This window comes from Tasmannia lanceolata, unplaced genomic scaffold, assembly GCF_043159265.1.
Source record: "Tasmannia lanceolata isolate RefF3 unplaced genomic scaffold, GAP_Taslan_0.1 ptg000019l, whole genome shotgun sequence".
Classification (NCBI taxonomy): Eukaryota; Viridiplantae; Streptophyta; class Magnoliopsida; order Canellales; family Winteraceae; genus Tasmannia; species Tasmannia lanceolata.
Window position 1 is genome coordinate 20,516,966 of NW_027518696.1, and position 27,717 is coordinate 20,544,682.

Genomic DNA, 27,717 nt, shown 5'->3' on the forward strand with positions numbered 1-27,717 from the left:
TGAAAGATATCTTCTTGGATTTTTACCTAGAGTTAAATACCGTTAGTTGTCCGAATGGAGGAACCCTTTAGCAAAACTCAAATTGGTCTATGTAATCCTTAATTAGAGCTCTAGGAATTACAGCCCTTTTAAAAACATAGGTTACTTTTGTAACGACCCGGATTTTTACTGCATGGATCGCTACGGGCAATAAAACATATTTATTCCTGTAATTCTACAGCAGAAGGTTAAAGTGCATCCTGAATTTACAAAAAACCCAAGTATGACATATTTAAAACCTTTTTACATCTGAGGAGATTGACTAAGTTCATCATTTCCGTATTTCCTCACGTTGCTTTCACACTTCTCATAACTAAGGTTCCTCATTGACAAATACTCCCGCATCCAAGTTTTCAAATCCTGGTGGGAAAAAGTGGGTTAGGAGAGCAGGTATATAGAAGCTTCGACAAGTAGCTGAAATAAATAATAAGAGACAGTTCTATAAAAATATGCAGTATTTTGTATAGAACATAATGTGAATTTAAAACTAATACCAATAGTATTTTTTTATAGAAGCAATTTAACCAGATAGTAAAACAAACCATTTACAGCCCAATAGTTTCCGACTATTTCTATTTCCGAAGTTTCCTGTAATGATCCGCCTCACCCTCGTATTGTCCGCTTTGGACTTGGCCCACTTCTGCTTTTGGGTAATTCGACGGCCCAGAGGTACAAACACATCACACGAGAGAGACTATCGTATATTTACCTCTTCCATTTATTTCATTTCTCATTTTCGTTCATATGAAATCCAACATTTCATTTCATTTTTCAGAATGAAACACATTTCATCATTTTGAAACAAATAAGATTTGATATTTTCCAAATGTAAACAATGAATATTTGAAGTAAAACGGATAAGAAATATCTGAATAAAACAACATATAATCATATCCCTATCACTTTCATTGAGAAAAGATATGAGTCGAGTCTAGCTATCACTGAGGGGAATAGTAACATGTGAATAGTTTTTATGCATAATAACTGTTATTTTTTCCTGCTTTTACATTCTACACCCCTTAAAAGAATTTCTTCCCCGAAATTCCTCTCTCCATACTCTCAGGAGAAAAAGGTTCTACCCTAATCGTAACAAGCAATGGTTACATTCTGTATCTGTAAGACGAGCACAAGGAGGATTAGATATATTTCAAGCTCGATTTATTGTCTATGTTTCATCTACCTAACCCCTTTCCTAAGACATACCCAAGACTCGTGCAACCAGGTTCCTCACAGACTAAATCTGGTGGCTCTGATATTGTCTGGTTCTAGACTGCAGCCATCCTGGTTTTGTTTTTCCGCAGAAGACGCCTCTACACAGGGAAGGTGGGGATCTACACAAATAGCCCAAGAACTTTTTCTCTCTGGTTCCAGTGTGGGACCAACACACCCTACTAGAGGGGATGCAACTTTGATACCAACTGTAACGACCCGGATTTTTACTGCACGGATCGCTACGGGCAACAAGACATATTTATTCCTATAATTCCACAGTGGAAGGTTAAAGTACATCCTGAATCTACAAAAAACCCAAGTATGACATATTTAAAACCTTTTTACATCTGAGGAGATTAACTAGGTTCATCATTTCCGTATTTCCTCAAGTTGCTTTAACACTTCTCATAACTAAGGTTCCTCATTGACAAATACTCCCGCATCCAAATTTTTAAATCCTGGTGGGAAAAAGTGGATTAGGAGAGTAGGTATGTAGAAGCTTCGACAAGTAGCTGAAATCAATAATAAGAGACAGTTCTATAAAAATATGCAGTATTTTGTATAGAACATAATGTGAATTTAAAACTAATACTAATAGGATTTTTTATAGAAACAATTTAACCAGATAGTAAAACAAACCATTTAAAGCCCAATAGTTTCCAACTGTTTCTATTTCCTGTAACGATACGCCTCACCCTCGTATTGTCCGCTTTGGACTTGGCCCGCTTCCGCTTTTGGGTAAGTCGACGGCTCAGAGGTACAAACACGTCACACGAGAGAGATTATCTTACATTTACCTTTTCCATTTCTCATTTTCGTTCAAACTTTTCGTTCATATGAAATCCAACATTTCATTTCATTTTTCAGAATGAAACACATTTCATCATTTTGAAACAAATATGATTTGATATTTTCCAAATGTAAACAATGAATATTTGAAGTAAAACGGATAAGAAATATCTGAATAAAACAACATATAATCATATTCCTATCACTTTCATTGAGAAAAGATATCAGTCGAGTCTAGCTATCACCTGCCTTATCAAATCTGAGAAGTGGGAATTTGAAGATGCTTGACCTTGAAGATGATAACGATCATGAAGAATTGATTCTCCTAGGCTTTTCCTTCTTCTCCCTCTCTTCCTCCCTTTTCTTTCTCTTTCTTCCTTTTCTCTTCGCGGCTGCTCTATTTATAGAAAAAACTGAGGGGAATAGTAACATGTGAATAGTTTTTATGCATAATAACTGTTATTTTTACCGGATATTTCAACTTTTGAAGCCATTGTGGAATTTTCGTGCCATTTACCCAGCCATAAGAATGAATTGGGACCATTACCCACAATAAGGTGAATTAACTTTGATATAATGTTTAAATCTGATTTCCAAGAATTTCAAATATGTGATTCCTCTTGCTTTCATTTGCCAAGCCAAAGGCAACTCCCTTTTGAAATTAGTCCACAATGATTATGGGCCAAAGGTCATCCGATATGGAGACTCACCTCCACCAACACTTGGTAAGGAGATCAGGTTTCTGCATTACCCCCATCTTCTTTTCTGGGGTTACATACAGTTCGCCAATTTAGCATTCAGACTTTACAAAACAATGGATCATCACTTCGAAGGAAATTTCTATAAATCCTTCCATTTTTTTTGCCAAAGGAAGAAAAGATGTGGGAATGTTTGAAAGGGATGATTTTAAGAGGATAATCTTTCCTGTGAGAGAGATATTTAACTTTCCAACTCTCTACTCCTCCATATTGATTCTTCAAACGATGACTTATTTCTATTAATTTTTTGACCGAAATTTTTCTTCAATGAATGCCAATAAAATGTTTATAACTTCCTCTTGGGCCAGTGATGCTTTTGCCATTACTGATACTGCGATGCCTTTCAGAAGATACTAAGATGCCTTTGTGTTGCGTTGCATGGATTCTTTGCCTCCCTATGCCAAATCCTTGTCGCCGACATGCGAATCAGACATGGATTCATGTGGGACACAATTGGATTCTTGTCGTAGTCGTGTCCCACATGTATCCTTTTTTCGAGATTCACCCGACACATCGTTTTCTTTTAAAAAGTGAATCCTATATATTTTTCCTTTAAACGCGTTTTTTATAAAAGCACACCCTGTCCTCTCTTAATAAGAATCCTAGCGCCTCGACCCTCCACCCTCGAATGTCGCCCCCTTCTCTCTTCTTTTTTGACTCTTTTAATAAAAACCCTAACGCCTTGAGCCCTCGACCCTCAAAATTTTCATGAATATATATATATATATATATATATATATATATATATATATATATATATATATGAGTTAAGATATATATATGAGTTAAGTGAAGCTACACATACGTGTAACTAACTTAGCTACACCAACAGCTTAAAATACAGTGGGCCCACATTGTTTGGGTGATCCAAACCATTCATTTGATAGACCCTCACATTGATAGGGTGTGCCCAAAAAATCAGCTCCATAGGATCATCCCCACCCTTCAAACTGTGGAGGCAAAAATGGACAGATTTGTGAAGGTTTTTCCGCGTCCATTTTTGCCTCCACAAGTCATAGGGTTGGGATGATCCTATAGAGCTGATCTTTTGGGCACACCCTATCTATATGAGGGCCCATCAAATGAATGGTTTGCATCACCCAAACAATGTGGGGCCCACTGTATTTTAAGCCGTTGGTGTAGCTAAGTTAGCTACACATACAGCTAAGTCGTGTAGCTACACTTTTCTCTCTCTCTCTATATATATATATATTTGAATGGTGAATATATATATATATATATATATATATATATATATATATATATATATATATATATATAGAGAGAGAGAGAGAGAGAGAGAGAGAGAGAGAGAGAGAACGGTTCCTACACATATGTGTAGATAAGTTATCTACACACTAGCTTAAAATACAGTGGGGGCCACATTATTTGGGTGATCCAAACCATTCATTTTTAAGGCCCTCACATAGATAGGGTGTCCATAAAAAATCAGATCCATAGGATCATCCTAACCATTCGAACTGTGGAGGCAAAAAATGGACTAATTTGTGAAGGTTTAAAGACATCCATTTTACCTCCACAAATCGTAGGGTTGGGATGATCCTATGGATCTGATTTTTTGTAGACACCCTATCTATGTGAGGGCCTTTAAAATGGATGGCTTGGATCACCCAAACAATGTGGGCCCCCACTGTATTTTAAGCTAGTGTGTAGAGAACTCTCAACCGTTTTCTCATATATATATATATATACATAATTAAATTTTTAAAATTTTATTTTATGTAATAAAAATTAGTAAATTACCGAATCCATGAATCGTACTTTTTATGGTTTGCCGAATCCGACACCTCGAATCCATGTCAGATCCAACACGAATCCGAACCCTTGTAAAACAGCCTTCATGGCTTTTGTAAAAATATAGCCGATGGACTCGACAGCTAACGTAAGGGATCATCGGAAATGGGATCCCCTTGTCTTATTCTCCCTTATGTGGATGTACAGCCTTTCCCATATTTCCGGACTCTCATTAACCTACATTAGGTTGTCATTTGCTACGCTTTTCTTTTCTGACGTGAGATTGAACACATAAACAATGGCTATCAATATTGTTATCTTCCTCATTATATCACTTCTGCTCTTTGTTTTCATGAACCATTCTTCATTATCTCTTGACATACTAATGGCATAAGAAGTACCCTCATTTATGTCTTTTTATTATGTAGCTATTTGTTGCACTGAGAGAAAAGAACTGTTGTCACTCTCAGCCAATGAGAACACTCCCTCTGTGTTGAAGCTATATGGTGTCATTGTCTTTACAAAAACATGTAGAAATCCTTCCCATTAAAAGTGGGATGGCCCCAGAAGTGCAAACTTCTGAATTATTATTAACCTGCATCATATTATCAATTGGTACTCATTTCTTCTTTCAAGCGAGGTTGCACATAACACCAGATATACGAATCTCATTAAATTTCTCTTTGCTTTTCTCTTTGACCTCTATTTCCCTAACCATCCATTTATTTCTGTCTTACTGAGTTACTGGGGAGCAAGAAAACTCACCACCCCTTTTGCCATTAAATTTCATTCCTTTCGAAAAAGGGATTGGTAGTATCTTTCAAAAAAGAAAAAAGAAAACTCACCAGCCACCTATCTTTTTTCCCTATTGGTTGCACCATGTTACTTATATTTTCCATTGGCCGTTGTTTCTCCAACCAAAACAATTGATAATTGAAATATCTCGATAATTTTTTGTATAAATTTCTAAAGTTACAAATTGTATGCTTAAACTCGAGAAGTTTATGGTTGTATTCATGGTATTATGAACTGGATCCATTTTAAGTTATGTTGGAACATATCTGACCTTTTAAAAATGTTTGCATAAGATATTGATGAATTTTCCCAACTCCATGGGTAATTTGTTGAGTTACTATTCTCTTGACAACTGTTGTAGGTTTCTAAGTATGTATTTCATGTTTAGTGCCTTGGTGGATGCAAATCTCTAGGTCACAGTTGTAGAACATTGATATGCTAATTCTCAAGGGCCTAAGATTTAGTCACAGTAGTTGAATTACTTCGGAGTTTTGAATATCCCAAGGGCATCTGATAATTAGAATCATATATATTTTTTAATATAGTTTATGTTTTTCTCTTGGCCATTTTCTAATTATTTAACCACTTTTATTATTTTGTATTAGGTCCATGGCAGTTTACTTATGTTTTTTACTTTGCAGGGAAGCTGTGAACTGCCAATTTTGTGAAGGTAAGTTGACATTTCCGAGTATTTGGTTGGCCTTTTGTTATTAATTATTCACTCTTTAAATTTATATTTACTTTTTTAATATTTTCATATGTAGTTAAATTTAATTATGAGAGAATCTAGTTAATATGTTAAGAAGCTTGGATGTCACTGTAAATGGATTAGTCAGATATAGAGTAATTTTTATAGTTTTTCTGCCATTCAAAAAAAAATAAAAATTTGGAGTTTTTCTTAGTGATAGGCAATGATGCTAGGGATCAATTTTGGTTAGCATGTTACTCGTGCAGATGTTGATATTATTATTTTTTTGGAATTTGTGTTTATTATTTTTTATGGGGGCAATTAATTCATTTATTGAGGTTTTTATTGTCATTGGTACTAGTACTACTATTACCACCTATTAGATAATAATATTAAGAAGCTGATGTTTGCATCCCCTTCTTTTCGTAACATATAGCTCTATATTTTAGACTCATTCATTGGCTCATACAGCTCATTGGGATTTCTGACTGCCACAAGAAAATTTCAACATAAAGAAGGGATATAATGTTACAAAACTAAGAGGTGTATCTATCTGCTTCCTTATTTTTATTTCTCTCGTATGTAATAGAGGACTTCATGTTAAATTTCCATTGTGTCACATGATGTAATTTAACAACTTTTGATACAACCCAAGAGCGTTAAAATTGCAAAAGAAACTCAACAAACAAATTGATACAATTAACAAATTATATGCTTGGAAGATCAGACTTCAAACATGACCCTAAAATACATTTTTAGTAATCAAATGTCTTATAAACAGAAAATATAAACAAATAGCAAAAGAAATCCTATGCTGTATTTTCACTTTAGCCCATCAGAAATCCCACAAGTTAATGCTAAAGTTCGAGTTAAAGTTCCACATAAATCAAAATAACGCATCTTGTACATGCCAACCCAAATCAAACTGTTTTGGGACTTCTGCTGACATCAGCATGCTGCATGATGATGATGTCAACAGTATCATCACCTGGAAACCCCTCTTTTGTACTCATGTTTTCTCATCCTTTCAGATTTCTGAGGTTGACCAGGGACTTTGACTACATTCCCCTTCAAGAGGACTCATCCTTGAGTTTTTTTTCTTTAGTAGAGCTTGGAAGTATCCTCTATTTGATTACATATTTAGCATAAAGGCCCAGGTGAAATTTTATCCGATAAAAATGAAGAGATCTTTTGTGTTCAGGAGACAAACATGGAAAATTGGAAAGTATAAACAGAGCAGAGCCAAGGGAGATGGGGGTCAATGCATTGTGGGACTATGCCATGATTAGTGCAGTTGGGGCAGTGGGAGGAGTTCTTATTGCTTTGGATTCTGCATCCATGGAGGGAATAGACAATATGGTGGGTCAGTATGTCGTATCAGTAGTGTTGAGAAGGAATGCAGATATGCCAATCTGGGTCTTCTCCGGGGTGTATGGTCCTCAACGAAGATCAGATAAACCACAGTTATGGGCTGAATTAGAGGTGGTTAAGACAAGACGGACTCATCACGCATGTATTAACAAATTCTGTCTGCGCATTAGTTTGAGCGTGCACAGTGCTGGTATATTTTAAGTGAGCGCCCAATTTCCTCCAAAATGTGTGCCATATATGACCTGTGAATTTGACATCACGACCTGAAACAATGGTAGTCGGCGATGACACCCTGTATAGATGCTCAACCTCCCTGAGAAACAATTCAGCAACATGTTGATGCATTGACAGTCCAAGAACATGGTATAAAATGGGCCATCTTGGATAATCGATCCACCACTACAAAGATTTTTTTTTTTGAAATGGTAAGCCAATTGAATTAAAAGAAAGGGAAGACTGAGAAAGTCCCCCTACAAATTACATGGAAAAATAGAAATAAGGATAAAACATTACAGGAACCTCAAGTAGGCAAACAATAAAACCACTCCAAACCCATCCTCTCAATCCTAGATCTAGCCAACGAATCCACCTCACTATTAGCAGTTCGGCGAACATGATTGAATACAATGGAGGATCCCTCAACTAAATAAAAAATTTCATCAAATAATGACCAAAATCTCCATGGTGGTACCACTGATCCACGCAACCATCTGATCACATTTTGTGAACCCCCCTCCACAATAGTAGAGTCAAGAAGCTCTCTGTCAATCCGTTTAATTCCCTGGTATGCCGCTCTAACTTCCGCCACATTTGAATCACACACCCCAATCGGCCCCGAGTAGGCCCAAACGGTCTCCCCTCTATGATCGCGGCTAAGGCCACCAATACCCGCTGGCCCCGGATTTCCCAAGCTCGAACCATCAAAATTGATCTTCATCAAACCAGAAGGAGGAGCTTCCCACTTTTCTACAATCTATGATCGATTCTCTCCACTGGAACATACCTCCCTCCATCCCTCCCACAAATCAAAAGCAGAGACAAAGCGAAAGGTAGGTAAGCTCTTCGCCCAAGAGATGGTAAGAGCTATGGTCTTAATGTATAGTTGATGAGGCGATCTACTGGATCCCTCAAATACCCTTGAATTTCTCTCCTTCCATAACACCCACCATGTAGCAAGAAGGCAAATTTTCCAAAGCATCTTACCCTTTTTCTTTATTGGCACCAACTCCCAACACAGAATCACATCCGGGATAGAGAAGGGGAACACCCAACAAATACCAAATCTCTATAGAATGTTACCCTATACTTCTCTAGCAACTTTGCAATGGATAAAAAGATGGCAAGCCAACTCTCCATCTTCCAGGCATAAGGGGCAATGGTCCACCAAGCACATATCCCGCTTATGAACCTATCCCTGCTTGCCGCCCACCCAAATAAACACACTCTAGGTGGACAATGGAATTTCCACAACTTTGCTGAGATAGAGTGTTCAATACAAGGAACTAAATGCGAATAAAAAGATTCTCGAAAAGAAGCCAGATGAGTCCAATTTCCAAACTCTTTTGTCCGACCCAGTCCGCTTAATGTAACAAGATTCTAGCAACTCGATAAACTGTGAAAATGCTTCCAACTCTCTATCAAAGAAATTTCTCCTGAAAGCCGGCTTCCACACCACACCACCCCCTCACGAACAAAACAATCACGAACCAAGGCTTCCTTCGAAGAAGCAACAACAAATAACTCTAGATATATGTCCCTAAGGGGGGCGGTTGAGCACCAAGCATCATACCAAAATCTAATACGATCCCCCGAGTATACTTTGAATTGGACACCCTCACTAAACACATGAGATAACTTCAATATATCACACCAAACAGTCAAACCTTTCCTACTAAACTGATCATCCGACTCCCAATTGCCTGATTTGGATCCATACTTACTACTCAACACCTTAACCCATAACATATCACGCTCCATCCCATATCTCCATAACCACTTACCTAATAAGGCATGGTTAAATTTTCGAATTCGCCTAATCCCAAGACCGCCATTCTTGATCGATAGACATACCTTCTCCCATTTCACAAGTGAGATACCCTTCTTATGGCTCGACCCCCCCATAAGAAGCTACGTTGAATCTGCTCAATTCTCAACACCACACTAACCGGTCATTTAAATAGAGACAAAAAGAAGATAGGAATGTTCGCCAACACTGCCTTAACTAGAACTAATCTCCCACCTCTAGATACAAGATTTCTATTCCACATTTGAAGCCTTCTTTCAATCCTCTCCACTAAAGGGTCCCACAAAATCTTCTTAGGTATACCCACCCCTAGCTGTAAACCTAAATACGAAGACAGAAGAGAATCCAGTTGGCATCCCACAATCTTAGCAAACTCGAGAGCCCTATGATTCGAAATGTTTAGAGCAAACATTCTAGACTTATGAAAATTGGTTTTCTGCCCCGTTATTAACTCATAGCATCTAAGGGTAGCCTTCAAATTGAGGATATGAGAGGCCTTCAGAGAACAGAATAAAAGAGTATCATCAACAAATTGAAGGTGAGTCACTTCTACCTGATTACGACCGACTATAAAGCCTTGAAATAACTCTTTGCTGCTCCCCCTTACCATCAATCTGCTCAAAGTCTCAGCAACAATAACAAAAAGGAAAGGGGAAAGAGGGTCACCCTGTCTGAGGCCTCTAGATGATTTAAAGAAACCCTTAGGTGCCCCATTTATCAGAATCGAAAATCATGCAGAATCAACACATCTTCTAATCCACTGGTCCCCAAAGTCCCAAACCCCATACGCCCCAATAGATAATCCAAACACCCCCACTCCACTCTGGCTTAGGCTTTTTCCATGTCCAACTTTTTTCCATGTCCAACTTGCACATGATGCCACTTTCTCCTGTCTTTAAGTAGGAATCAATGGCCTCATTTGCAACAAGTGAACAATCCAAAATCTGCCTTGTGTTGACAAAGCTCTCTGACAATCAGAGAAAGTCTATTAGCAAGAACTTTCGCTAATACCTTATAGAGGTACCCTACCAAACTAATAGGTCGGTAATTAGAAACTCTAGATGCACCCTATGTTGAGGGGATGGGTCTAAGATATATGCATAACTGGCTTTGAGGGCAAGTGGGAGACTGTTAGAGTAGGTGCCCTAAAACCCACTATATTTCGCATGTTAATCAATAAAAGTTTCTTTTCATGACAATTAATGAGTAACTATAAGTTAAATATGTGTGACATGCTACTTGTTGTTGACACGTATTTGTCCTTAGGTAGCAAAGTAGGAAACCCATGCTCATGGATTCTCAGATCCTAGGGAGCAAGGAAATATGAGATTCTGGTTCTTTCCAGACCTTAATAGTTCCTAGTTGGGGTTACGGTTGGACACCTCTTTCTGTATACAACTAGCATCTATCTTGCCAACATGCATGAGATGTGGAGTGACTTATCTTAATCACTCGGGTAGTGGACCCTAAGTAATCACTCGGGTAGTGGATCCTAAGCAAGATAGAATGGGTATGACAATGAGGTTGCGTACTGAACAGGATCACATTAGAATCGCTTGTGGAAAGGAGACAGTTGAGCTATTCTACCAAACATGACCCTTTACATGTCTTTTGACCTGAGGGGTCATATTGGTCTGTTGGCGAGTTTCTCATTCTTGGTCTATCTAACCGTGATTCTCTTGGAGTCACTAGAGGGTAGTACTGGAGTGTTGGACAAACCTTTGAGGTCAATAGTGATATCCGACATGGAATTCTCCACCTATTTCATAGGATAACATCTACGGTTTTGGTCAGAGCAGTAGGCCTAGAAAAATACCTGGCCAGGTGGATTTGATAAGGCTTTAAAAACACGAGACAACCTACATGAGTGGCTTGTGCTGCGGTTTGGGCTTTCCAAAATCTTCAACTCATTTATGAGGGGGATGAATCAAGTTCTCCTATCTTTTATTGGGAAGTGCTTTGTGGTTTACTTTGATTATATATATATATATATATTGAAAAATGACATATATATTCATATTGGGTACGATGTACAAAGTGATGGGAACAGGTTGTCCCGCCACATTACATTACATCATAAAATACCATAGGAGAATTCTCCAATGGACCAAAAGGATAAAAAGTCAACAAATAAACCCCATAAACCCCAGAGTAGCCTTCCACCCTACTCTCTGAAAGTGCGAAATACTACCTCTCATAACAAACATTGAAACCAAGACTCTCAACCAGATGAGTCTTCCAACACCTTATCTTCATCCATCCTCATATATGCAAAACCACCAAAGAACACAACACAAGGTTGACCAACTAAGGGACAAAAGAACCTGAGCAACGAAGGACCACTGTCCCTCAAGCCCACTCAAGAATCAAAACTAAACACTCCTTCAGCCTTTCCATCTACACGATCACATGGTACCAAATCAAAGAAAGCACCTTTCCAAACACATCCAAAGAGGCAGCCCATCAAAGCTCCCAAAAAACTATATGTACAGCCATAAAAACCCTCTAATTAACTTAACAAGGATTTAAGCCCCCTGCCTCCTTTACTAGGAGTCTTCCCTTTTTTCCCTTTCACAGCACCACGCCTCTCACTATCAAAGAACATCTTTCTCTCGTCCACTTTCTCCTCCCAACCAATCCCCAAACAACTTCCCATCTTCTTCATCTCCTTAAAATTTTCCAACAGCTCATGTTTTCTTCCTCCACAGTCTTCGAAACTGCCTCCCCTGACTCTTCATCATCCCTTTGAAGACATTCTCTGATCTTGGCACTAAGATCCACGTCCATTGAGTCTCGAGACATCCAAATTTCTCCTTGTAAGACGACCCCATGAGTCGCTTTTGTCTGCACTTGCAAGTCTTCGGTATTCTCTCCTGATTTTCACCTGCCATAGATTCTACATGCAAATTTTGTTGGAAAAGTGGCAGTTCATAGAGCGGAACAGAGGCATCTTTCTGGCTTTTCTTAGCTGACATATCCATTATTTTTTCCTCCTTTCCTTTCGCCTTCACTTGAAGCTTGTTCCATTGGAGTTTAAGGTATTTCTAGCACCACTGCCGCCTTTCTGAAAAGCTCCTGACATTTCATCTTCCTTTCACTACCCTGCCCCAGCCGCTTGAATCTCGATGAAGCACCCACTCCCATCCGATGATTACGATTGGAGGGTTCCTCAAAATTAGGGTTCTGAAACTCATCACCTGAGTTATCCCCAAAGTGGACGAACCTTTTAAGCAGAGCGAGTAAACTCGACACGGACATTTTTCTTTCTCGTCTGAAGAGAGGTCCACTGCTACTGTTGTTTTTATAAGAGAACAAAGTAACAAACCGCCTCTTTTGATCACTGGCTTTATCTTTAATTTATTATTTTCCTTCTTCCCAAAAACTATATGCCTGTTGAAGTCATCCCTTAACCGTTAACCTTTTGAGCCTTGCCTTGGGTCCCACAATAGAGCAAGCACAAACTTGACACGTTTTCCTGCCGGGCGTGTGTCCAGCGCACCATGTTTCTGTTCCCCATGTTTATCTTCATCAATTTGGTTTCTGACCTCATTTTTCTTTGTTCAGGAAGAAAGCATATTTCCATCATTCTTTGTAGGACCTCCCTCCTCTCCCATCAACCGCTTAACCGTTCCCCTCTGGCCACGTGTCTTAGAATTTAATTCAAGGCTCCTCGCCTTCTCATTGAGCCAATCACCTCCACCTGTAGTATTTGCCAGCCTCAATGTACCTGCTAAAGAACACTCCGCCCGATTAGACCCCATTTCAAATTTGAATTTAGGTTTCTCCAACGGTCGACTCCCCCCCTTCTGTGGCCTCAGAAGGACTGGCTTCCCTATCCCCGCCTGATCAGAAACTTTTCCCGTCTCCGGCAACAATTTATCGGCGGCGGAAACCTCAACGATTGAGAACTCGAATCATCCTCAACGTTCTCTGTAGCCGTTTTAGCATGAATTGAACTCGGAAGTCGGAACCCACATATTGGAATGACAATATTTACTAAATCCATAAGGAATTCCTTCCTCTTAAACACTCATCACAGCTATGAAATAGCATTTATTCTCAGTGTTCACTCTAATAAATGGAGTTAGGTATTTCTAGTCTGTCTGAGGTGAGAAACTTCGCCGAGGCAAAAGGCCACTCATTGATCATGATGACCCGATAATTTGACTTAGAGGACCAAGCCAAAACCCTGCGCCTAGTGCCTCAATCCAGATAGCCTTAGCACCAGTATGGAAATTCGGGTTCCATGGATGCAAGAATGAGAGATTATTTCCCAGGGCATCTCCCCCCCTACGCAGAACCCATCTTGCTTGATTCTCCGATTCAAACCTAAATAGAATGTCCTTGTCACTTACTACAAGTGGTTTTGCAAGGCCTGGTATTTTCCATAATTTCTTAGCCCATTCCTAGATTTCCTTAAGTTTCCAGCCTCCCCTTTCCGTGCACCCCATCGGCACATATTAAGCAATTCCTTGCGATCCTCTATCTCTTGCCCAACTAAATTAATCTTCGGGAATCTCCCATCAAGACCTGAATCTCTAAACCAAGGTTGCCAGAGCGGGAGTCGAAAGCGAGAATCGAAGGATCCTGGGCTGGTTGGAAGCGGAAATCGTGAAGTTGCCGGAGAGAAGCTTGAGAATCGCTGGGGAGTTGGGAATTGCTAGGGAATCTCCCGAGAATCGTTGAGGAATTGCATTTCACATAACGTTAAACTGCGGTTCCCAAAAATGGGAATTGTGTTTCCCACAATTCCGAATCAGGATTCCCAATTTTGAGGAATCTAGATGATTCTCGATTCCTAATCGCGAACTAGGGAATATTCCCCTGTCCACGTAAAGATTCCTGCTTCCTTGCTCTAACCTGCTCCCATCTGTTGCCGAGCACCACTTCATTTGAATCACCGAAAGTTATTCCTTTGAATCTGTTTACCCTATACTTCCTTCAACAACTTCTTTTCCTAAAGTTGAAATAACCGCAGTTTATACATTTCGAGTCTCCTTCAAAAACCCTTGACGATCTTTCTGAAGGCTTAATGTTTGGTTTACCACCATCAACCCATCGCCCATTTCTCTTCCTAGTCGGCAAGAATCTTCAATCGAGAGCTGGCCTCTCACCTTCACTCCCCGATCTGTAGGTGGACTCATGGACGCTTCTCATCAAGGAACGTGGAGAAATACTAAGACTCTTCCTGTTACCGATTAAAATGAGATTTTTTCGACAGCAGTCTCTATGAATCTCCAACGCTTGAAGAGCATAAAAAACAGAGTAGCCTCCATCTATGAGATCAAGATAAACCTCTTTCAGGCTCTCAATTTTGTAGCGACACCTACAAACTCTCTTCCGATAGTACTTCCCAGACAGATCACCCCTAGGGATCTCTCCCGCTGGTGGCTAAAAAAATCACGCAGTCATTATCTCCGCGGAGTAGGAACCCATTTTGCTCTACGAAATTCACTACGGGTTGTTGTCTTCCGGAACAACAACACATATTCCATTCTAGAAGAAAAGAAAAAAAAAAAAACGGAGCGCCCCGGAGTAGTAGTGAGTGTGTGTGTGTGTGTGTGTGTGTGTGTGTGTGTGTGTGTGTGTGTATATATATATATATATATATATATATATATATATATATATATATATATATATATATATATATACTAGTAAAAAACCCCGGGCCGACAAAGAACTGTACGGACCACATCATAGGTTGATCCAAACCGTCCATGTGATGGAACACAACAGAAATTGGTTGTTCCTGTAAAATCATTTCCATAGGCTGATCCTAGCCCTCCAATCTATAGAGGTTTCCATAATATGTTGTTCCTCTTAAGGTGCCCGGAATTCGTCAATATTTTGAAAGGCGTCCTGAATCCGTTGTATTATGTAATATGTTTACAAAAATCCGTTTTTTTATTACAAAAGCATAAAGGAGGGGGGTAGGATTGAAATTATGTGGCTTTAATGGGTGCCTTTGTTAAAAAGCATAAAGGGAGGGCGTAGGATTGAAAATATGTGGGTTGAATGGGTGCCTTTGTTAAAAAAAGTCAAAACAAGTGATGTGTAATTCTATTAGAATTTTGGGAGAAATTCAAATAATTCTTTCCTTTTCTCTTCTGCTATATATATATATATGTAGAGAGAGAGAGAGAGAGAGAGAGAGAGAGAGAGAGAGAGAACGGTTTCTACACACAAGTGTAGATAAGTTATCTACACACTAGCTTAAAATGCAGTGGAGGGCATATTGTTTAGGTGATCCAAACCATTCATTTGATTGGCCCTCACATAGATAGGGTGTCCACAAAAAATCAGCTCCATAGGATCATCCCAACCCTATGATTTGTGGAGGTAAAATGGACGTGTATAAACCTTCACAAATCTGTCCATTTTTTCCCTCCACGGTTCGAAGGGTTACGATGATCCTATGAAGCTGATTTTTGGGCCACACCCTATTTATGTGAGGGCCCATCAAATGAATAATTTTGATCACCCAAACAATGTGGGCCCCCACTGTATTTTAAGCTAGTGTGTAGATAACTTATCTACGCTTGTGTGTAGAAACCGTTCTCTCTCTCTCTCTCTCTCTCTCTCACACACACACACACACACACACACACACACACACATATATATATATATATATATATATTGAATGTTATACACACACAGTATCGAGTGTTGAGACTGACTCCCATTTGATGCATTTGCGAGATGGGTTGTTTGCAACCATTAAGAAGTGCATATTGATGGCTGACCATGTGCTCTTTCTTGGGTACATTATTTCTAGCGATGGTATTGCCGTAGACCAATCCAAAGTACAGTCTATAATCGATTGGCCGATCCTGAGGACTTTACATGGGGCCCGGATTTTCCATGGGCTTGCATGCCGCTACAAGAGGTTTATTCCCAACGTCAGCACAACAATGGGCCTGTTCACTGATTGTATGAAAGCAAAGGGCTACTTCACAAGTTCCAATTCACATCATAGGCGGAGAGGAGCCCTTTAGAGATCAAAGCCAGGCTATCTGTGGATCAAGAGAGTGCACGCCTGTTTCGAGATTGGCATGGTTTGAACCTCTATTGGGTAATGCTTGCGTCACTGCATCCAGGTCTGAGCGCGATCACTTCGCGATATTGTGCCAATTCCAGTTTTGAACTACCGCGGATCGGTCTTTTTACCTTTATGGGTTGCATGCCCAGGTCAGTCAATAATCAATGCTTATGCGGAGGCAGTGGAGTCAGTGTTCTATTTCTGCTAAGCAAGTGTGAAATGATTCACCCGGCCCTTCTAAACTATAGTTGCCTAGTCCAAAAATACGGGAGTTTGTTCAAAAGTGAGGAGATTAGATGAATAGCGAGAGCTGACCTGGGCAGACGAGGGTGAAGCATCCCTTACTCTAGCACGCACGCACTGGGAAGGAATGCTGTAGGGAAACTGATTGCAAAAGAGGGTTCATCGGCCACATTAAGATTACCATCTGGGGAACCCTGTGAATCACGTGAAAGTAGGATACTCCAAATTCGGGGTCAAAGAGTTTCATAAAGCGTTCTTGGTGGAAAAAAATGTGAGTGAAAGATCCACTGAATCGATTTTGGTCCATGAATCTAAGAAATAGTGAGAATTCTTGATCTCTCTCAATTCGAAGATCCAGGATTTGAATTGATGTCGTTTCATTGATTCCTGTTCCATCCCCTGCCTTCGTCGGTGAAATCACTTGGCAAACGCCTCTATCCTCTATGGATGATACGAAGGTCAACATTAATCAGGTTGGAGATGGTAAGGCACACTTCCAGCTGCTTAATTTGCAGCGGGGAAAGCTGTTTGAAAGGAACAATGCGTGGATCGATCAATTTCATAGCCTTGCCTAGACTTTGAGCGACCCTTTGAGGTCGAATGTGATACGTCTAAGGTTGGCATCAGAGTCGTGTTGAGCCAAGGTGGGAAGCCTGTAGCGTACTTAAGTGAGAAGCTCAACGGGGCAAAACTCAACTATTCCACTTACGATGTTGAGTTCTATGTTGTGTTTCATACCTCGGGGCATTGGACCCGTTACCTGGTGCACAAAGAGTTCATTTTATTTTCAGATCACAAGGCCCTTAAGCATCTTCGAAACTAGTAAATGTTAAAGAGCCTGACACACCAAGTTGGCTAGTTACCTACAAGAGTTTACCTTCATGCTACGACACAAGTCAGGGACCCAAAACTGAGTTGCAGATGCCCTTACCAGATGAGTATTCCTACTCACTATATTACGTGCTGTGTGGTATGTTTTGACTCCATTAGAGACATTAAGCACGGACCCCATTCTTGGCAGTGTTTTAGAGCTTGGCAGTGTTTTAGAGGAGATCCAATCAGGCCATCGGACTGATTTCCTCATTCACGACTGGTTTCCTTTCAAAGGAAACATGATCTGTGTGCCAAATTGTAGTTGGAGACTGAAGATAACTCAGGAGTTGCATAATGAAGGTTATTTTGGGCGTGGCAAAACATTGGAGTTAGTGGCATGTACCTATTACTAGCCCAAGATCAAAAGGGACATATGGCGATTTGTTGACAGGTGCCATATATGCCAAGTCCCTGAGGTAGAAGCCACTAATGTCGGATTTTTCCTCTCCACTACATGTTTCCGATGGTCCATGGACGAGAGATTTTTTTTTGGGTGCTATTTCCACTTCGTAAGTTCCCAGGTGCTGATTTTTTTTTCTTGCATGGATTATGTTCCTCCACTATTTGTTTACAAATGAAGAGCAATATCTTTTAATTTCACCTTCGAAAAACAGATCATGCTCTTCCGCCAATGGTTTTCATTTGAGATAATTCTTTAAAGACTAGCATGCCTCCCAATCTAGAAACCCCTCGGTGTGCATCATTCGATTAAAATCTGGCACCTCTATTTGAAACCCCATAGATGTTCTTCCACTATTTGTTCACAAATGAAGAGCAATATCTTTTAATTTCACCTTCGAAAAAGCAGATAATGCTCTTCCGCCAATGGTTTTCATTCGAAATAATTCTTTAGACTAGCATGCCTCCCAATCTAGAAACCCCTCGGTGTGCATCATTCCATTGAAATCTGGCACGTCTATTTGAAACCCCATTGGAATTTAAGTTCAACACTCCAGCCAACCATTCTTCAAGGCCCTCGTGCTTGGGATACGCATGATATGCGAGCTTATGAAAGGGGTTTACCTTCGAGTCATGGCTATCCTCTCCATCGCTGCTTTCCGGATGGCCGATGAGATCTACATCTCTGCGTTCACCTTCCAGGATCTCCATTCTGGCTTCTGCTTGCTCCCTATGCCTTTAAGTTCTGCAAATCACATGCCAGATGTGTTACAATTCTCCCCAACTCTTGTATTTCTTCCTGTTGGGCTTGATTTACACAGCCAACTTACAACCATGGATTGTTTTGGCTCTGATACCAATTTGACGCAGCCAAGAAACACAGATTTGGGTAGATCTAATTCAAATAAAGTTAACAAGAGTAATATGCACAGAAAAGACTATTTCATTAAAACTTCACTTTAGTGATAGGCCCTACACCTTTATAACTTAATGATAGCCCCCCTTTTAGTTGCATTCAAAACCCTAAAACTAATCTCAGCCCTTTATTTTCTTCTAATCCCAGCCCTCCAAATAAAAATAAAGACTACCTCACTAAAACTCCACTTAAGTAATAGGCCCCACTCCGTATAACTTAACTCATTTAATTTGTAAAGTGTCACAAGGGTCCCCACCTTTATAACTTAAATGACTTGATTTAGAAAGTGAAATGATGTTCTCCGCCACTTGAGCAACAATTATATATATATATATATATATATATAGAGAGAGAGAGAGAGAGAGAGAGAGAGAGAGAGAGAGAGAGAGAGAGAGAGAGAGAGAGAGGGAAAGGATTGTGAGCTTGAAGCTCATATAGCTTATATGAGCTTGAGGGCCCAAACACATGTGGGCCCACATTGTTAGGATGATCCAAAGCATTCATTTGAAAGGCCCTTACAAAGATAGGGTGTGAACAAAAAATCAGCTCCATAGGATCCCCCTAACCCATCCAAAAGTAGAGGGCAAAATGGACAGACACCGTTTGCCAGAAATCTGCCCATTTTTGCCCTCCGCTTTTGGAGGGGTTAGGATGATCCAATGGAGCTGATTTTTGGTACACACCCTATCTATGATGGGGCCTTGCAAATGAATGGTTTGGATCACCACAAAAATTGTGGGACCCATGTGTTTGGGCCCTCAAGCTCATATAAGCTATATGAGCTTCAAGCTCACAATCCTTTTCCTCATATATATATATATATATATATATATATATATATATATATATATATATATATATATATGAGGAAACAGATTGTAAGCTCGAGCGTACCAACCTTATGGTACGCTCGAGTGCCCAATCACATGGGTCCCACATTTTTTTGTGGTGATCCAAAGCATTCATTTGCAAGGCCCTATCATAGATAGGGTGTGTACCAAAAATCAGCTCCATTGAATCATCCTAACACCTCCAAAGTGGAGGGCAAAAATGGGCAGATTTGTGGACAAACAGTGTCTGTCCATTTTGACCTCCACAAATGGATGGGTTAGGATGATCCTATGGAGCTGATTTTTGGTATACACCCCATCTATATAAGGGCCTTTCAAATGAATGCTTTGGATCATCCTAAAAATGTGGGCCCACATGTGATTGGGCACTCGAGTGAACCATAAGGTTGGTACACTCGAGCGTACAATCCTTTTCCTCTCTCTCTCTCTCTCTATATATATATATATATATATATATATATATATATATGAGGAAAGTGTTTCTAGTCGGCCGACTAGAAAAGTTATTTAATCCGTCGGCCATAAAAACAGTGGGGGCCCACATTGTTTGGGTGATCCAAAGCACATTTGATTGGCCCTGACATGGATAGGTTGTGCCCAAAAAGTCAGCTCGATAAGATCATCCCAACCCTACGATCTGTGGAGGTTAAAATGGATGGTTATAAAACTCCACAAATCTGTCCATTTTTTAGCTCCACAAATCAAAGGGTTGGGATGATCCTATGGAGCTGATTTTTTGGGCACACCCTATCCATGTTAGGGCCTATCAAATGAGTGCTTCGGATCATCCAAACAATGTGGGCCCACTGTGTTTTTAGGTGGCGGACTAGAGAAGATTCTCTAGTCGGCCAACCTCCACAGATCGTATATATATATATATATATATATATATATATATATATATATACTAGTAAAAAACCCCGTGCGATGCACGGGCCGACAAAGAAATATACGGACCATGTCATAGGTTGATCCAAATCCTCCATGTGATGGAACACAACATAAATAGGTTGTGCCCCAAAAATCATTTCAGTAGGCTGATCCTAGCCGTCCAATCTATAGAGGTTTCCATAATTCCTCTTAAATCGGACGGTTAAGATCACCCTATAGATTTTTTATTAAAAAACCATAAAGGAGGGGGTAAGATTGAAATTATGTGGCTTTAATGGGTGCATTTGTTAAAAAGCATAAAGGAGGGGGTAGGATTGAAAATATGTGAGTTGAATGGGTGCATTTGTTAAAAAAGTCAAAAATAGTGATGTGTAATTCTCATAGAATTTTCCAAAAATTCAAAAAATTCTCTTCTTTTCTCTTCTCATATATATATATATATATAGAGAGAGAGAGAGAGGAAAATGATTGTGAGCTTGAAGCTCATATAGCTTATATGAGCTTGAGGGCCCAAACACATGGGTCCCACATTTTTTTTGGTGATCTAAACCATTCATTTGCAAGGCCCCATCATAGATAGGATGTGTACCAAAAATCAGCTCCATTGGATCATCCTAACCCCTCCAAAAGCTAGGGCAAAAATGGGCAGATTTGTGGAAAATGATGTCTGTCCATTTTGCCCTCCACTTTTGGATGGGTTAGGATGATCCTATGGAGCTGATTTTTTGAACACACCCTATCTACGTAAGGACCTTTCAAATGAATGCTTTGGATCATCCTAACAATGTGGGCTCACATGTGTTTGGGCGCTCAAGCTCATATAAGCTATATGAGCTTCAAGCTTACAATCATTTTCCTCATATATATATATATATATATATATATATATATATATATATAGAGAGAGAGAGAGAGAGAGAGAGAGAGAGAGAGAGAGAGAGAGAGAGAAAACTGTTGGTGAGCTTAAGTGCACCATTTTTTTGGTGCGCTTAAGTTGTTATAACGCCTCCCATTGGTGCGATTAAGCGGGACCCAAACATTTAAACGAATGGGAGGCATTATAACAACTCAAGCGCACTAAAAAAATGGTGAGCTTAAGCGCACCAATAGTTTCCTCATATATATATATATATATATATGTATGAGGAAAGTGTTCCTAAGCTATAGCTCAAAAACACATGTGGCCCCACATTTTTTAGGGGATCCAAAGCATTCATTTGGAAGGCCCTTGCATGGATAGGGTGTGTACTAAAAATCTGCCCTATAGGATCATCCTAACCCAATCAAAGGTGGAGTGGAAAATGGACGGACACTGTGTGTCCATGTTTCTACCCATTTTTTCCCTCAACAGATGGCAGGGTTAGGATGATCCTATAGGGCTGGTTTTTGGTACACACCCTATCCATGGAAGGGCCTTCTAAATGAATGCTTTGGATCCCCCAAAAATGTGGGGCCACATGTGTTTTTTGAGCTATAGCTTAGATAAGCTTATCTAAGCTATAGCTTAGGAACACTTTCCTCTCTCTCTCTCTCTCTCTCTCTTTCTCTCTCTCTCTCTCTATATATATATATATATGAGAGAACGGTTTCTACACACAAGTGTAGATAAGTTATCTACACACTAGCTTAAAAGAAGGCTCACATTGTTTGGGTGATCCAAACTATTCATTGATTGGCCCTCACATAGATAGGGTGTCGACAAAAATTCAGCTCCGAAGGATCATCCTAACCCTTCGAACCATGGAGGCAAAAAATGGACAGATTTGTGAAGGTTTGTACACGTCTATTTTACCTCCACAAATCATAGGGTTGGGGTGATCCTATGGAGCTGATTTTTTTGTGGACACCCTATCTATGTGAGGGCCAATCAAATGAATGGTTTGGATCACCCAAACAATATGCCCTCCACTGTATTTTAAGCTAGTGTGTAGATAACTTATCTACACTTGTGTGTAGAAACCGTTCTCTCTCTCTCTCTCTCTCTATATATATATATATATATATATATATATATGAGGAAATGGTTTCTGCGCTCGAGCACAGAAACAAGGGTGGGTCCACATTTTTTATGGGATCCAAAGCATTCATTTGATGGGCCCTTTCATGGATAGGGTGTCCACCAAAAATCAGCTCCATTGGATCACCTTAGGGTGTCCATTTGTAGGGCCAAAAATTGACAGATTTGTGGACAAACAGTATCTGTCCATTTTTGGCCCCACAAATGGACACCCTATGGTGATCCGATGGAGCTGATTTTTGGTAGACCCCCCATCGGTGATGGGGCCCTCCAAATGAATGGTTTGGATCACCCCACCAATGCGCCCGCCCATCCCCCCCCCCCCCCCCGCCCCTGTTTGCCCCACCCCTATTTCTGTGCTCGAGCGCAGAAACCATTCTCTCACATATATATATATATATATATATATATATACCATTCAAAAAATAGTTAACAAAATAGAACCCTGCAAACAAAATTAAAATCCAAGTATCCCCACGACTGAAATAAAAGTAAAAAGAAAATACTTCAGGCGGCCTCCTTCGTGAGGTGAGGTTATACTCCTGCATTAGGTAACCCCTGTTCTTACCATATTGAAGATCTACTATTTGTGGGCCTCCATTCTCTATATTTACACGCCATGCAGCATCACTGTAACCTTCTCGAATGAACGAACCGCCATAGAAGAATAAGTCTTGGGCCATTTTTGATTGAAACACCTTATAAACTTTTGATGACATCTATGTGTGTGCCAAGGTTATAGAAATGTGAATCAGTTTTCAGTATAGCCAGTGGACCTTCATCTTACAAATATTTGACACTTTCCTCCTTTTCTACTTCTTTCGTAGTAGTTAAAATCTAAAAGTTGATATCTGGTTATGGCCCATCAAATCACCTCCATTATAGTGAATGGGTTAAAGTTTTTCCATTTCTATAAAAAGGGCAGCCCAGTGCACGAGGTTCCCGCCATTGCGGGGTCTGGGGAGGGCTAGATGTACGCAGCCTTACCCCTGCTTTGCAGAGAGGCTGTTTCCGTGACTCGAACCCATGACCACGAGGTCACAATGGGGCAACCTTTCCGTTGCGCCTAGGCTCACCCTCTTCTTCCATTTCTATCCCATTGAAAATTTGGAATAGCCAGTTAGATCCAGATGAGTGTCAAGGAAGCTTGCTCATCATATTATGAACAAAAGATATTTTTATTCTTTCATTTTCAAATATAGGTTAAAGAATAAAAAGCTATATCATTTATCTGGGTGTGTAGTGAAAAACAGATAAAATCAAGCAAGAAAAAAAAACAAATAAACAAGCACTTACCTATTGTGACTTGGTTTCCACAATTTATTTTACACTGTGAAAGGCTGTCGTGAACATTGTGGGAATATATTCTTATGGACACATGCACATACACTCGTACATTTGTCGTTACATGCAATATGACTGGATTGTGTAGTACAAATTACAATTTGTTGTGTACATTGAAAAATAATTTAAAACGACTAATGAGATTCTCTTTTCTATCTGTTACAAAGTGATTTCTCAGTAACAGATGTCCTGAGTTTCTTAAACAGCAGATAATCTGTAGTTTGTCCAATCTCTTGTTTTTTCATAATGTTTTTACTGATATTTTGTTTTTTTTCTCTGTACATAAATAAATGAATGGATTAGGTGTGCATCACTTAGATATACTTTTTTTTTAAAAAATTGTCCCTTAAATATCCTTTGTACTCAAAAAGATTATGACGGTTGAGGCATTTCTTATTCATGAGTTAGTCTGATCCCTTGTTTGGATTTTTTTTTCTATTCAGGTTTTTTCCACAAAAGGCATGCTAGAGCTTCTAAAGGGACTAGTACTTCCAAAGGTACATATGCATGCCACAGATGCCAGATGGAGAAAGTACGATCGGGAAAGAGTAAAATCTCAACAGATGGACGGCCACAACGTTTGTTGAAGAAAGCAAGTTCCGTGTCATTCTCGGTGAAACGTAAAAAGCTAGATGGATGCAAGAATTCCTCGTTAATGAAAGTCACGAAACGTAAAAAGCTTGATGGATGCAAGAGTTCTGTCTTAGTGAAACGTAAAAGGGTTGATGGACGTAAGAGTTCCGTCTCAGTGAAACGTAAAAAGGTTGATGGATGCAAAACTTCTTTCTCAGTAAACTGTAAAAAGTTTGATGGGAGCAAGAGAGGCTCTCAGTTTCAATCTAAAAGTGGAACTTTTAAGAAGTCTAAGAATGACATTCGTTGGAAGAGGAGTCATAGAACACCAGTTTTTCATGCTTACTGGCTGAATGGTCTTCTCTGGACTAGAAAACCATATGATGAGCGTGGAGTTCATTTTAGAGAAAGGAAAGTTATTCTACCATTCAAACACAAAAAGAGAATGCTTATTCAACCTATATGCTGTATTTGTTACGAAGGATATGATTCCGGATCTCTCTATGTTGGTTGTGAAAGCTGTGAAGGTATATTAATCTCCAATATTTTCTTTTAGGTTTGCATATTTTTGTGCTTCTAAACACTTATAGCATTCTCCTCGGCAATGTGATGGATTTATGTTTTTGTTTTTGGGTTCTGTAATGATGTGAGGAGAGCATGATATATCATTACACGCACACTTGCGTGACACCTTTCTTTGTTGGAGAGTTCCATAGAGTTTCAAGAGAATGTATTCTAACATGTTTTTTTACTGTCTTCATAAAAAATGCAGACTGGTTCCATGGTGATGCTTATGGGCTTACTGTGGAAAACATCAATAACCTTCTTGGGTTCAAGTGTCACAATTGTCTTAAGAGGAGCTCTCCATCGTGCCAACATTCACAAGATGCAGAGTTGAATGAGGTCCAATTGCACAAGGAGAAAAATAATAAGGCAGAGACTGAGTGTGATCTATCTGGTGATAAAATGCTTCCAAGTGAGATAGATGAAAGAGCAAGCCCAACAAAGGAAGATTGTCACGAATTATGCCATACTGACGAGCCCGAGCATGAGGAGCAGAGAATAGATGTTAGTCCAGATTCAAAAGATGCAGAGGTGAATGAGGTCCAATTGCATCAGACGAAAAATAATGGAGGAGAGACTGAGTGTGATCCATGTGGTGATAACAAACTTCTAAGTGAGACATGTGAAAGACAGAGATCTCCACCAAAGGATGATTGTCTGGGATTGTTACATAGCGATGAGCCTGTGCATAACAAGCAGAGAATAGATGCTATTCCAGAAGCTATTCAGATTCTTATGCTGGAGCAACATATAGACAAATCAGAAAAACAGTCTATTATTGTTGGATCTCTTGAACTTGCTGAGCCAAAGTGTTGTAGATCTGATGAGGATGATAGAATACAAAGTGGAGCGACGTCATTGCAACATAAGACGGAAGATTGTCTGAAAGAGATGTCAACCATCCCAGAGTTGCTGGATGTTCAGGCAACGGGTGACCCTACTGAGCTACATGCCCAGAATGTGGTCCAATTGGATACGAAAAAAACTAATGGAACAGCCACAATGTGTGTTATATCTGATGATAACAAACTTCCAAGCAAGACTTGTGAAAGACTGAGCCTTCCATCAAATGAGGACAGTCTGGGGTTATTTAATACCGATGAAAAGGAGAAGGAGGATGCTATAGCTGATTCTAATCAGTCTTATGATGAATTAGCATAAAACAAAAGGAAGATGGGCTTATTGACTCACTTGAACTTGCCTCGTCTCTGTTGCAAATCTGATGGGGAGGATGTCAATCAAATGGTAGAGGCAACACTGTGAAATAAGGTGGAATATGGATTTAAAGAGATGTCAGCCATCCCACAGGTGTTGTCATGAAATCAATTATTAGATATTGACTGTGACAACGGATGAAATCATTTTATCATTGTCAAAACATACCCTCTAAACCTTTATGGGAGTTCTTTGATTAGGCAAAGCATATGAAATGGTACTGAGAATGCTGACTTATTTAAATTTGCAAACTAGGATGGTTATTTTGGAGATGAGGGGTTTTCTTTCCCAAAGATGATGGCTCTTGTTAAGAGAGAAGAAAGGTTCTTGACGACATAATGAGAAAGTTTTTGCCTCCTCATTTCTGTTGCATTTTATGGAGAAGGAGCAAACAGAATCCTTCATGATTTCAACACTATTGAATGGCCGTTGGTATTATATTATTAAGGGGTTGCCATTGCAGGTCCTTTTCCTTTACCACTGCTACACCCTCCTTGGTACTCTCAACTCTCAGTTTTCATAAGGCTAACCATTCCTTAGAGACCTTTTTGCTGTAAACATTTAATGTGATATTAAATGCTTCATGAAGTCATTACTGTCGTGGCATGTACTGGAAACAGGCTATCTAACTTTAACGACTGTCAGAAGTAGAAGATCATCTTAATATGGCCCAAGTAAGCGCTGCTTGTTTTATGTGCTCCTTTATTAAGTAGTCTTATGTATGTGATCTGTTTTCCCTTTTTTGAGAAATAGGAGGTTGCCGATTTTGTCTATAATTCTGTTTAAATTGTTGAACTTTTATAATTCATGTTCATGTATTCCTCTACATAGTTGCTAGTTGTTTAATTATGTACATGATAATCTTTACATGTGTTGTAGTACTGATTCTGTACACTCATACAACAAATGTTATCGATATTCTGTACGCAAAATAAATTGTTTAAATCATTTTGTGGTTTGATAATTGATTCAAAAGGTTCTATCTTGTAGTGATCAGACACTTGTATATGTCACCATAGCCATGTTTGGATATAAGGAAGATTTATCTTAGAAAATGCTTTCCATGGAAAATGAGTTTTCTAGCATTTGGCTAATCATTTACCATGTTTTTCTTTTTTTGCAAAATATAAAATTTCACTTGCTTTTTAGGGATACTGCAAGCCTGCTAGATCTTGAAAAATTTCCCTAATTCCAAATGTCCCTGTAGTGGATTTTTCAACCAGTCTTATATGCTCTCCGTCTTTGGGTTTATTTGTAGGAATGACATGGTTGGAAAACATATGTGTTGATGGTATCTCTGCCACTTCCTTCCCGACTTGATTCTTGGAAGAGGAACCTGGTGAATATCCCAATTTA

At 39.5% G+C, this 27,717-nt stretch overlaps 1 protein-coding gene across 1 annotated transcript in view; it reads left to right on the plus strand.

The window, feature by feature from the left end:
* Positions 1–27,187, plus strand: part of LOC143853503 (PHD-finger and DNA binding domain-containing protein) — a 36,184-nt gene extending 8,997 nt beyond the window's left edge. The window contains exons 7-9 of the mRNA XM_077363294.1: positions 5,990–6,018; positions 24,453–25,109; positions 25,355–27,187. Coding sequence (XP_077219409.1) covers positions 5,990–6,018; positions 24,453–25,109; positions 25,355–26,307 — 1,639 coding nt within the window. The 3' untranslated portion in view covers positions 26,308–27,187. The remainder of the gene's footprint in view (positions 1–5,989; positions 6,019–24,452; positions 25,110–25,354) is intronic.
* The last annotated feature ends 530 nt before the right edge of the window (positions 27,188–27,717 follow it).